Below are 15,323 nucleotides of genomic sequence, written 5' to 3'. Positions count from 1 at the left end.
ATATGATGTGTGATGCTTACAGGAACTGTGCAATTTACACATGGTTCTTTAAACATTATATAAATGTTGGCAGGAAGGTGAGTCATGTTAGTCAGCAGGAAAGACCAGTAAAGGATGTAGAATAACAGCAAGGATTGACGTAAATGTGCCCTTTTCTTGATTATTTTGTTGCGGCAAGGATTTGATTTTAGCGACAGAAACAGAAAATGCTGGAAAATCTCAGTAGGTTTGGCAAGTTCTGTGGAGAGAGAATAGAGCCAACGTTTCGATGATCCTTCGTCTGACAAAAGGTCATTTAAACTTGAAATGTTGGCTCTATTCTCTCCTGACACATGCTGCCAGGCTTGCTGAGACTTTCCAGCATTTTCTGTTTTTGTTTCAGATTCCAACATCCGCAGAATCTTTGATCTTTTTATCTTTTATCTTTGATTTTAGCAAGGCGGGCATATTAAACCTCACAGCGGGGTGTACAATTTCATAGAATCAAAGAATAATCATAGAGCATAGAGAGAGGTGATTTGGTTCATTGGGCGGGATTTTACAGCCTCGATCAAAACGGAAACAGTAAAATGCCGCCTGAGGTCAGTGGACTTTCTATTGTCCGCCCTTTGCCTGCTCCGGTTCCCGTGGCGGGCGGGGTGATAAAATTCCGGCCATTGTGTCTGTGCTGGGGCTCTGAAGTACCAATTTATTCAGTGCCAATGTTCTACCTTCTCCCCCTAATTTTGCATATTCTTCCTTTTCAGATAATAATCTAATTCCCTCTTGAATAATTTCGATTGAATATTTTTATAATTGACTCTGTTTCCACTACACTCTCTGGAAATGCATTCTAGATCCTGATTACTCACTGAGTGAAAATGTTTGTCCTCACGTTGGCATTGCTTCTTTTGCCAATTAACTCAATTCTGTGTCCTTTGGTTCTTGATTGTTCCACCAATGTGAACAGTTTCTCCCTATCTACTCTGTCCAGACCCCTCAAGAATTTGAGTACTTCCATCAGCCTTCTTTTCTCCAAAGTAAACAGTCTCAACTTCTCCAATGTAACTCTGTAACTGGAATTCTTCATCCCTGGAACTAATGTTGTGAATCCTTTCTGTACAGCCTCTAATACCTTTCTTAAAGTTTATTTATTAGTGTCACAAGTAGGCTTACATTAACACTGCAGTGAAGTTACTGTGAAAATCCCGTAGTCGCCACACTCCAGTACCTGTTTGGGTACACTGAGGGACAATTTAACATGGCCAATGCATCTAACCAGCACATCTTTCAGAGTGTGGGAGGAAACCAGAGCACCCGTCAGGGATCACTGACGGGACTGCAATTGCTTACAAGTTACATAGATGATTTGGAGTTGGGGACCAATTGTAGTGTGTCAAAATTCATAGATGATGCTAAGATGAGTGGCAGAGCAAAATATACAGAGGATACCGAAAGTCTGTTGTTATGCAACACCTTATCAAATACCTTTTCTGCATGGACACAGGGAGAACATGCAGACTCCGCACAGACAGTGACCCAAGCCGGGAATCGAACGCTGGTCCCTGGAGCTATGAGGCAGCAGTACTAACCACTGTGCCACCGTGCTGCCCTTGAAGTGTGGCACCCAGAAATGGAAGCAATACTCTAGTTGAGGCCTCATCAATGTTGTGTACAATTTAACATGATTTTGTATGCTGCTGTATGCTTTATTAGCTGCTCTCTCAACTTGTCCATACTTTTGCTCCTGCACCCCCTTATAGAATTGTGCCCTTTGTTTTATGTAGTCTCTCTGCATTTCTTCCACCAAAATAAATCACTTCACACTTCCCTGCATTAAATTTCAACTGCTATTTGACTGCGCATTCCAATCTGTCTCTGTCATTTTGAAGTTTTACACTACCTGCCTCACAGTTCATAATACTTCCAATTTTTATATTATCTGCAAACACCAAGGACAACTTCATCAATATACATCAGGAAGAACAGAGGTGCCAACATTGAACTCTGGGAGACGCCATTACAAACTTCCTTCAAGTTCAGAAAAAAACTTTAAATGCTACTCTCTGTTTCCTGCCATTCAGCCAATCTAAATTGCTACTGTTCCTTTTATCGCATGAATTCTAACTTTGTTCACAGGTTTGTTATGCAGGACCTTATCAAATGCCTTTTCTGCAAACACCACATCAACAATATTACCTTCACCAATCTTCTCTGTTATCTCATTGAAAACTGAAGCAAGTTTGCGACACACAAGTTATCCATAATTAACCCACATTTTCCCTCGTAACTATTGATATTGTTCCAAATTAATGTTTTTGGAAGCTTCCCCACCACCAAAGCTAAATCGACATCTTGTGCTTGCTGGACTTACCTTTGCACCCTTTTTTTCAACAAGGGTGCAACATTTCCCAGTTTCCTGTCATCTTGGGCTTATAACACAAAACTGCTTCAAACTCAGCATTAAATATTTAATCTCAAGCACAGAAGCCACAGGATAATTATGACTAATTTGACAATATCTTTGTCAAGATATTGACAAGTATTACATTGGACCTACATGGGCTGGCCTTCTGGGGTTGCAATAAATTGTTAGGTTTGACCAGTAGGAGATATTTCTACATCTAATACGTACAGTACCTTACCTGCGAGTACTTAATGGTAAATTGTAGAAGGAGTTTTAATCTACATCTAACCATGTCTATAATAACATAAGAACATAAGAAATAGGAGCAGGAGTAGGCCATCTAGCCCCTCGAGCCTGCCCCGCCATTCAAGAAGATCATGGCTGATCTGTTGTGGCTCAGTTCCACTTTCCCGCCCTCTCCCCATAACCCTTAATCCCCTCACTTATCAAAAGCCCATCAACCCGCGTCTTAAAAATATTTAGCGAGGCAGCCTCCACCACTTCAACGAGCAGAGAATTCCAGAGATTCACCACCCTTTGAGTGAAGAAGTTCCTCCTCAACTCCGTTCAAAACCACCCCCCCTTTATCTTGAGGCTGTGCCCCCTAGTCCTACTGTCCTTTCTGAGTGGGAAGAGTCTCTCCACCTCTACCCTATCCATTCCATTCATCATCTTATATGTCTCAATGAGATCTCCCCTCATTCTTCTAAACTCTAACGAGTACAAGCCTAGTTTATTCAGCCTCTCCTCATAGCTCAACCCCTCAACTCCGGCATCATAACATAAGAACATAAGAAATAGGAGCAGGAGTAGGCCATCCAGCCCTTCGAGCCTGCCCCGCCATTCAATAAGATCATGGCTGATCTGTCGTGGCTCAGTTCCACTTTCCCGCCCTCTCCTCATAACCCTTAATCCCCTCTCTTATCAAAAACCCATCAACCCGCGTCTTAAAAATATTTAGCGAGGCAGCCTCCACCACTTCAACGGGCAGAGAATTCCAGAGATTCACCACCCTTTGAGTGAAGAAGTTCCTCCTCAACTCCGTTCTAAACCGCCCCCCCCTTTATCTTGAGGCTGTGCCCCCTAGTCCTACTGTCTTTTTTGAGCGGGAAGAGTCTCTCCACCTCTATCCTATCCATTCCATTCATCATCTTATACGTCTCAATGAGATCTCCCCTCATTCTTCTAAACTCTAACGAGTACAAGCCTAGTTTATTCAGCCTCTCCTCATAGCTCAACCCCCTCAACTCCGGTATCAGCCTAGTAAACCTCCTCTGCACTCCCTCCAAGGCCAAAATATCCTTGCGTAAGTGCGGCGACCAAAACTGCACACAGTACTCCAGCTGCGGCCTCACCAGTGCCCTATACAGCTGCAGCAAGACCTCCCTACTTTTATATTCAATCCCCCTCGCGATGAAGGCCAGCATCCCATTCGCCTTCCTGACCACCTGCTGCACCTGCAGGCTGGGTTTTTGCGACTCATGCACAAGGACCCCGAGGTCCCTCTGCACCGTCGCCTGCTGCAGTTTTTCGCCACGTAAGTAATAGTCCTTCCTACCATTATTCCTACCAAAGTGGACCACCTCGCACTTGCCAACATTAAATTCCATTTGCCAGTTCCTGGCCCATTCGCCCAACCTATCTAGATCCTTCTGCAGACTCTCCACACCCTCCGCGCAATTTGCCGTTCCACCAATCTTGGTGTCATCAGCAAATTTCGACACCATACTCGGTTCCCTCCTCCAGATCATCTATATAAATGGTAAATAGCTGAGGCCCCAGCACCGACCCCTGAGGCACTCCACTAGTCACCAACCGCCAATCCGAATAGCACCCATTGACCCCCACTCTCTGCCTCCTATTTGACAGCCAATCCTCTATCCACGCTAACACCCTACCCGAAACTCCATGCCCCCTTACCTTCTGCAATAACCTCTTGTGAGGTACCTTGTCAAACGCCTTCTGAAAATCAAGAAAGACCACATCCACCGGCTCTCCTCTATAATTCACTTGTGTGTGGTTGATACTGAGACACGATGCCCAGGATTCGAAATAATAACCTCCCAGATGTATACCAAAACAATATTTTTCTCTTTGAGTGAAATAATATTTCTGTTGGGCTGGCACCTGAAAGATGCCACTCAATATTAATGAACTTAGTGTCATAATCACGAGCAAGCAACACCAAGCAGCTCACAGGTATTGAATGGAAGGAAGACCTGAAAGTTATAATACATGGATATCTGAAGAGACCTGAGGATATTACAAAAGGATATAGGCCTAGAAATGTGGTGTGGACATCTAAGGCCTTACAATGGCTAGCAGGGAGCACACATAATTGGCCACAGTAATGTCAACTACCATATTAGTTAAGGACAATGTCAGGCATTTGTTACACATCTTAGAAGCAAATTTCCTCTTAATCTTTTTTCTAAGGCGAAGAACTCCAGCTTCTCATGAAGGGAGGAGGGTTAGGGTTGCCATTTCTGATTAACTTCATTCATTGAAGGTCCATCATATTACTTGTCCCCGGCATTCCTGCCATTAGTTGGGCAACATGTCCATCCTTATGAAGTACTGCATTCCTATGTCAAGTTGAATTCAAAAAGACTGATTACCCAATGGGATGATGTTTGAATGTTAGCAAGATCCCTCTCTCCCACTGCCCCACACTACCCCCTCACCATTTTCAATATGTTGACTAATTTGGTGAAATTCTTTACATGTGCAGTGGACAATGGGGAACCTGTGGATGTGGTGTATCTGGATTTCCAGAAGGCATTTGACAAGGTGCCGCACTAAAGACTGCTACTTAAGATAGAGGTGTATAGCATTATAGGTAACGTATTAGCATGAATAGAGGATTGGTTAACTAACAGAAAGCTAAGAGCGGGGGTAAATGGGTGTTTTTCTGGTTGGCGATCAGTAACTAGTGGTGTACTCAGGGATCAGTGACGGGACCACAACAGCTTACAATTTACATAGATGATTTGGAGTTGGGGACCAAGGGTAGTATGTCAAAATTCATAGATTACACTAAGACGAGTGGCAGAACAAAGTGTACAGACGATGCTGAAAGTCTGCAAAGGGATATAGATAGTCTAAATGAGTGGGCGAAGGTCTGGCAGATGGAGTACAATGATGGAAAATGTGAGGTCATCTATTTCAGTGGGATTAACAGCAAAATGGACTATTATTTAAACAGTAAAAAATTGCAGCATGCTGCTGTGCAGAGGGACCTGTGCAAGAGTCAAAGAAGTTGGTTTTCAAGTGCAGCAGGTTTTTAAGAAGGCAAATGGAATTTTGTCCTTCGTTGCTAGAAGGATGGAGTTTAAAAACATGGAGATTATGTTACAGCTATATAAGGTGCTGGTGAGGCCACATCTGGAGTACTTAGAACGTAGAACATAGAACACTACAGCACAAACAGGCCCTTTGGCCCAGAAGTTGTGCCGATCATATCCATACCTACCAGGCCTATCTATAACTCTCAATCCCATTAAATCCCATGTACTCATCCAGAAGTCTCTTAAAAGACCCCAATGAGTTCGCCTCTACCACCACCGACGGCAGCTGATTCCACTCACTCACCACCCTCTGAGTGAAAAACTTACCCCTGACATCTCCTCTGTGTACAGTTTTGATCTCCTTACTTGAGAAATGATATACTGGCACTGAAAGGGGTGCAGAGGAGATTCACTAGGTTGATTTTGGAGTTGAGAGGGTTGGTTTATGAGGAAAGCTTGAGGAGACTGGGGCTATACTCATTGGAATTCAGAAGAATGGGGGAGATCTTATTGAAACATATAAGATTATGAAGGAAATAGATAAGAAAGAAGCAGGGAAATTGTTTCCATTGGCAGGTGAAACTAGAACTAGAAGGCATGGCCTCATAATAAAGGGAAGCAAATTTAGGGCAGCGTTGAGGAGGAACTTCTTCACACAAACGGTTGTGAATCTGTGGAATTCCTTGCCCAGTAAAGCAGTTGAGGCTACCTCATTGAATGTTTTTAAGTTAAGGATAGATAAATTTTTGAATAGTAAAGGAATTGAGGGTTATGATGAGTGAGTAAATGGAGCTGAGTCCACGAAAATATCAGCCATGATCTTATTGAATGGTGGAGCAGGCTCAAAGGGCCAGATAGCCTACTCCTGCTCCTAGTTCTTATGTTCCTATGTTTTTATACAGCCAACTGCTGTCGATTGCTGGATTCCTGTTCCCATAAAATGTCCTGAAGGGTGAACACTGTCTCCATGTGTGGAGACGGTGGATGCTCAACTTGGGTTTTCTACATGGAAAATACATGGGGAAGTTGGGATTAACAGTGTAACAGTTTAGCATGAGCGAAAGATGTACAGGTTAGGTGGATTAGCCATGCTAAATTGCCCCTTATGTCCTAAGATGATTTGATTAGAATCATAGAATTCTAACAGTGCAGACGGAGGCCATCAATCCTGCACCAACATAAATCCCATGCAGGCCCTAGCCCCATACCTTCACATATTTGCCCTGCTTGTCCCCTGACACTCAAGGACAAATTTGCATGGCCAACCAACCTAACCTGTACATCATTGGAATGCGGAAGAAAATAGGAGCACCCACACAGAGCATGTGTAAACTCCACACAGACAGTGTCCTGAGGCCGGAATTGAACTGAGGTCTTTGGCACTGTGAGGCAGCAGTGCTAACAACCGTGCTGGGGGATTAATAGGATAATTGCGTGGGGTTACTGGGACAGGGCAGAGGATTGAGCTTGGATAAGATGCTCTGTCAGAGAGTTGGTGCAGACTCAATGGGACGAATGGCCTCATTCTGCATTGTAAGGACTCTATGATTCTATGAGCGTCCAAATCATGAACAAAGTTTATGGGTTGCTAACTATGATTTGGTGTACATACATATATTGACTATACCTGGCAAGAAGAAATGTTCAAAGTGAATGAGAAGATTAACAATGTTTATTAACGTCGCAATGTTTCTTCTCCAGGGTTACATGCATACAGCAGTGTCCTGGAGATTACTTTTCAATTGTGCATTGAATATGGAATGGCAGCAGAAAGTGTGGTGATAGCAAAATCTATAATAATGTTCAATAAAGGGACTGAATTTTTTTTTGAGCGGGAAGAGTCTCTCCACCTCTATCCTATCCATCCCATTCATCATCTTATACGTCTCAATGAGATCTCCCCTCATTCTTCTAAACTCTAACGAGTACAAGCCCAGTTTATTCAGCCTCTCCTCATAGCTCAATCCCCTCAACTCCGGTATCAGCCTAGTAAACCTCCTCTGCACTCCCTCCAGGGCCAAAATATCCTTGCACAGGTGCGGCGCCCAAAACTGCACACAGTACTCCAGCTGCGGCCTCACCAATGCCCTATACAGCTGAGCAACGACAGTAGGACTAGGGGGCACAGCCTCAAGATAAAGGGGAGGCGGTTTAGAACGGAGTTGAGGAGGAACTTCTTCACTCAAAGGGTGGTGAATCTCTGGAATTCTCTGCCCGTTGAAGTGGTGGAGGCTGCCTCGCTAAATATTTTTAAGAAGCGGGTTGATGGGTTCTTGATAAGAGAGGGGATTAAGGGTTATGGGGAGAGGGCGGGAAAGTGGAACTGAGCCACAACAGATCAGCCATGATCTTATTGAATGGCGGGGCAGGCTCGAAGGGCTAGATGGCCTACTCCTGCTCCTATTTCTTATGTTCTTATGTTCTTATGAATTGATAAACAGAAAAAAAAGTTAAAGGATTAGGGAAAAAGTGGGGCAACAGGACCAGGTGAATAGAGAGGCTACCACAGATAATAATGACCTCCTTGTCCCATCCGTTGACTCTGTCTACATTTCCTGCTGCCTCAGGAAAGCATTTAGCATAATCAAGGACTCCACACACCCCAGACATTCTCTCTTCCACCTTCTTCCATTGGGAAAAAGATACAAAAGTCTGAGGTCACATATCAACTGACTCAAGAAAGGCTCCTTCCCTGCTGTAATCAGACTTTTGAATGGACCTACCCTGCATTAAGTTGATCTTTCTCTACATCCTAGCTACGACTATATCATTACATTCTGCACTCTCTTCTTTCCTTCTCTACGTACGGTATGCTTTGTTCTCTATGAATGATAGGTTGAGTGGAATTTTCCTGTCCCGCCTATCTTGGGGATTGTAGCAGGTTGGGTGGGGGGGCAGGCGGTTCGGAGAAGGGGGGGCAGATCATGCAAAGGTCCATTGACCTCAGATGGGATTTTCTGGTCTTGGGCTGAGTGTGGCTGGAAAATCCCACCCATAGAGTCAGACAACACCTCTACTTTCTCAGGAGGCTAAGGAAATTTGGCATGTCCGCTACGGCTCTCATCATGCTTGCTTTCTGGATGTATCACAGTTTGGTAGTGTATGAATGGTACGTTTTGTCTGTATAGCACGCAAGAAACAATACTTTTTTTTTGTATCCCAATACACGTGACAATAATAAATCAGATCAAATAAAATTCCAAGATGTTGGCTTGTTCCGCTGAAGGGACTCTGTTCAAAATGAGTTATTTAATGAAACACTTAATTTTGATTTAAGAAAAATAGTGCCAAATTAAAAAGTCTTGACATAGTTTGGCTATTTTGGAATAATGTCATGGTAAGAAAATACGACCGCGGCAGGACTCGAACCTGCAATCTTCTGATCCGAAGTCAGACGCCTTATCCATTAGGCCACGCGGCCGACAAGCGAATGACTGGCAGTAGCTTATAAAAGCGGTAAAAACACTGAGTCCATCTGTGATTATGATGCATCAATTACTTCGACTCGAGGTTCGGACAGGGATCCTCGTGATTGAGAATTTATTCTCTTTCAAAATAATTTGGATAATAGTTTAGTGTTCGTGTGGCGCCGCCAACTTCAACCGACACAGTTACTGCTCGAGTCAACACCCAGCAGCAGCCGATCCCTCCCTACTGTGCCCCCTGGAGGAACCTGCGCTCAGTGCACCCCGCCCTTCGCAGGCAGCATTCCTCCACCCGCAGCGCCGCATGGAGGATCCTGCCTCCCCTCCAGTCTGCCTGCCCGCAAGACAGGCACAGTGGCAACAGTGTTGTATCGTCTGCACACAATGTGCACTGCAGTAACTCGTCAAGCCTCCTTCCACAGCACTTCCAAACCCTGTGGCCTCTACCACCTAAAAGTAACAGGGCAGTAAATGCATTGCAAAACTCACCACCTGCAGGTTCTCCTCCAAGTCAGGTATCATCTTGACTGGGAACTATTGCCATTCCTTCACTGTCACTCGGTTAAAATACCATGGATCCATGTATGCTTTTCCGGACATATCTCAGCTTGATATGGCTCCTGTTCTGACCAGGATCACAAGAAACTCCAAAGGTTATGAACGTAGCTCAGTCCATCACACAACCAGTCTCCCATCCATTGGTTCCATCCACACTTTCTGCTGCCTTGGAAAAGCATAATCAAGGACCTGGTGCACCCCAGACATAGTCTTTTCCACCTTCTTCAGTCGGGAAAAATATACAAAAGCCAACATATTAAGCTGACCTCTCGCTTAACCCTATTGGTAACTGTAACATTTTGTAACACAACATTTTGCTCCCTAACCTTTCCTTTCCCCTATGTACCCTATGAACAGTATGCTTTGTATAGCACGCAAGAGACAATACTTTTCGCTGTATCCCAGTTCATGTGACAATAATAAATCAATTCAATTCAAAAAGGTTTGTCACCACTATCATGTTGGGACAATTAGTATTGACAATCAATGGTGGCGCTGCCAGCAATGCTCATGTCCCAATTTACAGATAAAAGCAACCTCATGGCATACACCACACATAAGAACTTACTGTCATAGCGGGCGGGGTGGGGCCTCAGTGGGATTTTCCAGTCTTGGGGTGAGTGTGGCCAGCCAATCCTACTGTCAAAGTTGTTTTCCTGTGGTGACACTTCCAGTGACACCTGACACACCAATTAGTCATATTCACTATAAAGAGAAGGGGCCCAGTTAACATTTTAGTTATAAGCACTTTCTCAATCACAGAATCAGAGTTCTTATGCCACAGAAGGAGGCCATTCGGTCCATCATGCCTGAACTAGCTCTCCGAATGAGCATTATGATTTAATACCATTTTCCTGCTTTTTGATTGAATGCTTCAATTGAACCCTACACTTCACTCTGCACTCTCTTGTTTCCTTCTCTACGAACAGCATGCTTTGTCTGTATAGAGTGCAAGAAAAAATACTTTTCACTCTATGTTAATAGACCTGAGAATAATAAATCAAATCAAATCCTGCTTCCAATTCCAGGCAATGCATTCCAGACTCCATCCATTTGCTGGGTGAAAACATTTTTTCTCACATTGCCTTTGCTTCTTTTGCAAATCACTTCAAATCTGCACTGTCTCATTCCCAATCCCTTTATGAGCAGGAACAGTTTCTCCCCATCTACTCAAAGGCAATTAGGGATGGACAATTAGGAGAGGCATGGTGGCACAGTGGTTAGCACCGCTACCACACAGCGCCAAGGACCCAGGTTTGACCCAGGTTACAGTCCAAAAAGTGACTCCAAATAAACCTGTTGGGCTTTGTCTTGGTGTTGTGAGACTTCTTACTGTGTCCACCCTAGTCCAACGCCCGCATCTCCACACCAATAAATGTTGGCAAATCTGTTGAGTTTTTCCAGCATCTCTTTCTTGTTTCAGATTCCAGCGTCCGCAGTATTTTGCTTATGTTAGAAGAGAAAGCAGAGTTAACGGACTCATTAATCTGTTTGAGTTTCTCTTTACAAGGGCAGGCACTTCCACAATTCTCTCCCTAACCTTTTGAGTGTTTGAATCGTATTCTTCACAGCCCCATAGATGGCAGTATGGCGAGAGGCTCTTTACACTTTATCCCCAACCCATCATTTCCTTTTCTCCTTTGCATTCAATGTGTTGAAGTCAGTGTTGTTGCGATTGTGCCTGTGCTCAGGTGGTTGCCGGACAGGTGTGCGTATCATAGTCCCTGTGAGGCTGGCAGCAGTAGACTCGAGAGGAAAGTCAGGAATCAAAGTCAGACTGGTTAGAAACACATCGAAAGGAAGCTTTTATCTTGTAGAGTGACATAGGACAAAGTAGCTGATTTTTAACCAAAACCCTACATCGCAACATTGCTGCTTAAGTTTGCAACCTTTTCAGCGGGTGCAATAGAAACATAATAAATGGTGAATTGAATGCATTTAAGAACAAAACACTGAATTCTCAACTTTTATTTCAGGGACTGGTTAAAGCAGTGACCTCTTCTCCAGCAGCCAGCTAAACTGCACAAGATTCAGGTATGAACTTTTTTTGCTCCGAATTAAATGAATGATTTCGCTTCGGAACGCTTTTCTTTTGGATAGAAGGGGCAAATTCAGCCTGCTGTCTGAGGGTTAGGTGTAGCATCATTGCCAAAGCGAGATCATAGATTTCCTGCAGTGCAGAAGGAGGCCACTTAGCCCATCGAGACTGCACCGAATTTCCGAAAGAGTATCCCACCCATGCCCTACTCCGTCACCCCATGGATTTACCCCTAACCTACACATCTTGGGACACAATGGGGCAATTTAGCATAGCCAATGCACCTAACCTGCACATCTTTGGCCTGTGGGAGGGAACTAGAGCACCCCAAGGAAAGCCACACAGACACATGGTGAGTGTACAAACTCCACACACACACTGACCAAGGCCAGAATTATAGGTCTTTAGCACTGAGGCAACAGTGCTAACCATTATGTTACCCTGCTGCACTAAATAGATCATAAACAAGAGAGGGTTAGGAGTGAGCTGGAAAGGGCAGTCAGGATTAAAGAGGGTCAGAATTTGGGGTCTACTCATGTTTTCCTAATTTCAAATGATTTTCAAACTCAAAATACCTAATCAAATCCATTATGCCAGGCGGGTGGCATAGTGGTTAGCACTCTGCTTCACAACGCAGGGATCTGGGTTCAATTCCAGCCTCGGGACACCGTCTGTTTGGAGTTCGCTCATTCTCCCCGTGTCTGCATGGGTTTTCTCCGGCTGTTCTGGTTTCCTCCCACAGTCCAAAAATGTGCGGGCTAGGTGGATTGGCCATGCTGAATTGCCCCTTAGTGTCAGGGGCTAGTAGGTTAAATACATGGGGTTATGGGGATGGGGCCTGGGTGGGATTGTTGTCGGTGCAGGCTCGTTGAGCTGAATAGCCTCCTTCTGCACTGTTGGGATTCCATGAATTATTATAAACTATCTGATACCCGATAAAATTGATCAGAGTTTGATAAAACACCTTGAATGTTTACGAAATCTGTCATCGCACTGTGCGATGAGTCAGTGCTGGGTACCCAGTCCAATATGTTTATTTTTGTTCACTGAGTTATACATCATGCTCAGTTGAGGACATACATAATATTAGCATTTAGTGCTCTGTGAATGTTTGAGAGCAATCCTTGAGTCATCCTCCCTTACCCTAGGGAAGCCTATCCAATATTTGTGTTTCACCAGTACCTCTGAGAGGAATCTGCTTAGCAGAAAAAAGGCATTGTATAGCCCTCCTGTACAATACAAGGGGTAGCAGCTGAGTTTAGATTGTGGTCTTTAAGGGAGCTGTCAGAACCCCAAAAGCTTGTGAGTTTACTATCAAATAAATTGGTTGGACTTTAACCTGGTGTTGTGAGACTTCTTACTGAGGTCAGCACAGTGCCATTATTAATTGAATCATGGTTATTTTTTATTTGAATGTTGCTGTTAAGTGAGACGTGTTGCTGATGGACTCATCAGGACAAATGCAAGAATGTGAGGGTTAGTTTGATTAGTCATGTCAAATCGCCCCTTAGTGTCAGGGAACTAGCAGGGTAAATACGTAGGGTTATGCAGATAGGGCCTGGGTGGAATTGTTGTTGGTGCCAGCTTGATGGGCCGAATGGCTTCTTGCTGTACTGTAGGGATTTTATGAGTCTAATGCCAAATTTCAAACATTCTCAACGAGTTATACCAGAGGAGAAAAGGATGCTGATTGGTTGGCAAGTCTGCTGCTCGATGTGATTCTGTGATTGGGCAGCAGTTGCTGAACACTGCTGAGTGTGCCAATAACTAACGAAGAACCAAATTAAGATAACCAGCCAAAATCAGAATGTGGCTCATTGGCACTTACTAGAAGCAATGTACATTGATTTGATTTGATTTGTTATTGTCACATGTATTAGTATACAGTGAGAAGTATTGTTTCTCTATATCATTCATAGAGAAGGAAAGGAGAGAATGTAGAATGTAGTATTACAATCGTAGCTAGGGTGTAGAGGAAGATGAGCTTAATGCAAGGTCCATTCAAAAGTCTGATGGCAGCACGGAAGAAACTGTTTTTGAGTCAGTTGGTGTGTGACCTCAGACTTTTGTACTTTTTTCCCGACGGAAGAAAGTGGAAGAGGGATTGTCCGGGGTGAGTGGGGTCCTTAATTGTGCGGGCTGCTTTTCCGAGGCAGCAGGAAGTGTAGACAGAGTCAATTCATACACAGGGACCAGTTCTCTAGAAACAAAAGGAACATGTTCAAGCCTTCCACCTTTTTTCTTAACTTACATGGGAGCTTGGGGGGCTTATAGTTCCCTGCTTTCTGCATGGCATTGCCTATTAGAGTCGATTTGCCAACCAATCAGCACCTTTTTCACCTAGTATAAATTGCTATGATCGTTCAAAATTTGGTATTTGTATTGAAGACCGCAAGACAAAAATATTTTGGCAGTAAGCATATTATGCGAATTATTTTTAATTGTGCTATTGCTTCAACAGCACCTGGCAGTGGGTGGGGTGGTAGGGAAGATGTTTAAGGATTATTGCAATTTATTAACCTGCTGGTGTAACAAGGAGACAAAACGTCTTGATTATTTTCTCTTTTATTTTGCTTTTGTTTTTAATTTATTTTAAGAATGGAATGATTTGAAGAGTAAAAAACTTGTTTACCTTGAAAACCTCCCCAACTTTATGCACCATAGGAATGGTGAGAGAGGAATAGAATGAACCATCTGTTATTGAAGAGGACATCACTAGCACCGTTACTCTCAAAATGGAGAATCCCCATTTCAAAATGGGCCAGCTCCTCAACTGCTCACTGCAACCCAAAGGAGCGTACCGATCCCAAGAGAAAACAGATCCGTATGAATCCATTAAATATCCAGATGCTGTCCAGTGGTCTCCATCAACAGATCTTTGGAGATATCCAGGCTGAGTACTTGGAAGAGGCAGTCCAGAAGAGCATTGAGCATCTCAAATCTCATGACCTTTGGGGCAAGCAAACCTCAGAACTGCCCGATGTGCAACTGCAGTTGCCCAAGATGTACGGTAACAACATTGATGAGCATTTTCGCATCCTTGCTCAGAAGCAAAACCTCCCTTACTTGGAGGCAGCCAATGAACTCCTGCAGTGTGAGCTCCCTAAGATGCCATCAGAGTGGACCTGGGCAGTTGGTTGGACAAAGTATGATCCTGATGGACAAACCAAGGCGGTGGATTTTCCTGATGACAAGGCACTGGTGTTTGATGTGGAGGTGTGCATGTCCGAGGGCCAGTGTCCAACATTGGCAGTAGCTGTCTCTGCAAGTGCCTGGTAAGAACTGAGACACAAATGAGTGAGAGAGGAAATACATTGCTCTCTGGTAGAAAATAAGATCTTTTTTCTACTTTGTAGCAGTTCTTGGTAAGCCCATCATTAGTTAGGTGCAGAATAAAGCCCTCTAACATCCGATCTTGGAAAAGTTTTGTTTCGTGATTAACTTGGTGCTAATTTCAGAACTTCCCACAGTGGGCCTGTGTCAAAGGATGCTTATAATCAATAAGGAGAACTTTCATTCTTATCAGAAAATGCTGCAAAAACCTAACAGGTCTGGCAGCATCTGTGGAGAGAGAAAAACAGAGTTATTGTCTCGAGTCTGTGTGACTTTCCCGGTAATTTTTGCCCATC

The 15,323-nt window shown here is 43.9% G+C and overlaps 1 protein-coding gene and 1 non-coding gene across 4 annotated transcripts in view; one reads left to right on the top strand and one right to left on the bottom strand.

Annotated features, from left to right (window-relative positions):
* Positions 1–9,021: 9,021 nt before the first annotated feature.
* On the bottom strand, positions 9,022–9,094 carry trnar-ucg (transfer RNA arginine (anticodon UCG)). The gene has a single exon. It is a non-coding gene; the product is annotated as a tRNA-Arg (tRNA).
* A 2,221-nt stretch (positions 9,095–11,315) lies between these two features.
* The window catches only part of polg (polymerase (DNA directed), gamma), a 55,440-nt gene continuing 51,432 nt past the window's right edge, over positions 11,316–15,323 (top strand). Inside the window, exons 1-3 of one of the 3 annotated variants that reach the window (XM_080214274.1) lie at positions 11,318–11,436; positions 11,633–11,690; positions 14,359–14,969. In XM_080214274.1, the coding sequence (XP_080070400.1) occupies positions 14,380–14,969 (590 nt within the window). In that variant the 5' untranslated portion in view covers positions 11,318–11,436; positions 11,633–11,690; positions 14,359–14,379. Of the gene's footprint in view, positions 11,691–14,291; positions 14,970–15,323 lie in introns of all 3 variants that reach the window. The other 2 variants (XM_080214275.1, XM_080214273.1) reach the window with 2 other exon arrangements.

Source organism: Carcharhinus amblyrhynchos, chromosome 28 (genome assembly GCF_965287045.1).
Source record: "Carcharhinus amblyrhynchos chromosome 28, sCarAmb.v2.hapA, whole genome shotgun sequence".
Classification (NCBI taxonomy): domain Eukaryota; kingdom Metazoa; phylum Chordata; class Chondrichthyes; order Carcharhiniformes; family Carcharhinidae; genus Carcharhinus; species Carcharhinus amblyrhynchos.
Note: the sequence above shows the minus strand (reverse complement) of the source record. Positions and strands in the feature narration are given on the sequence as shown.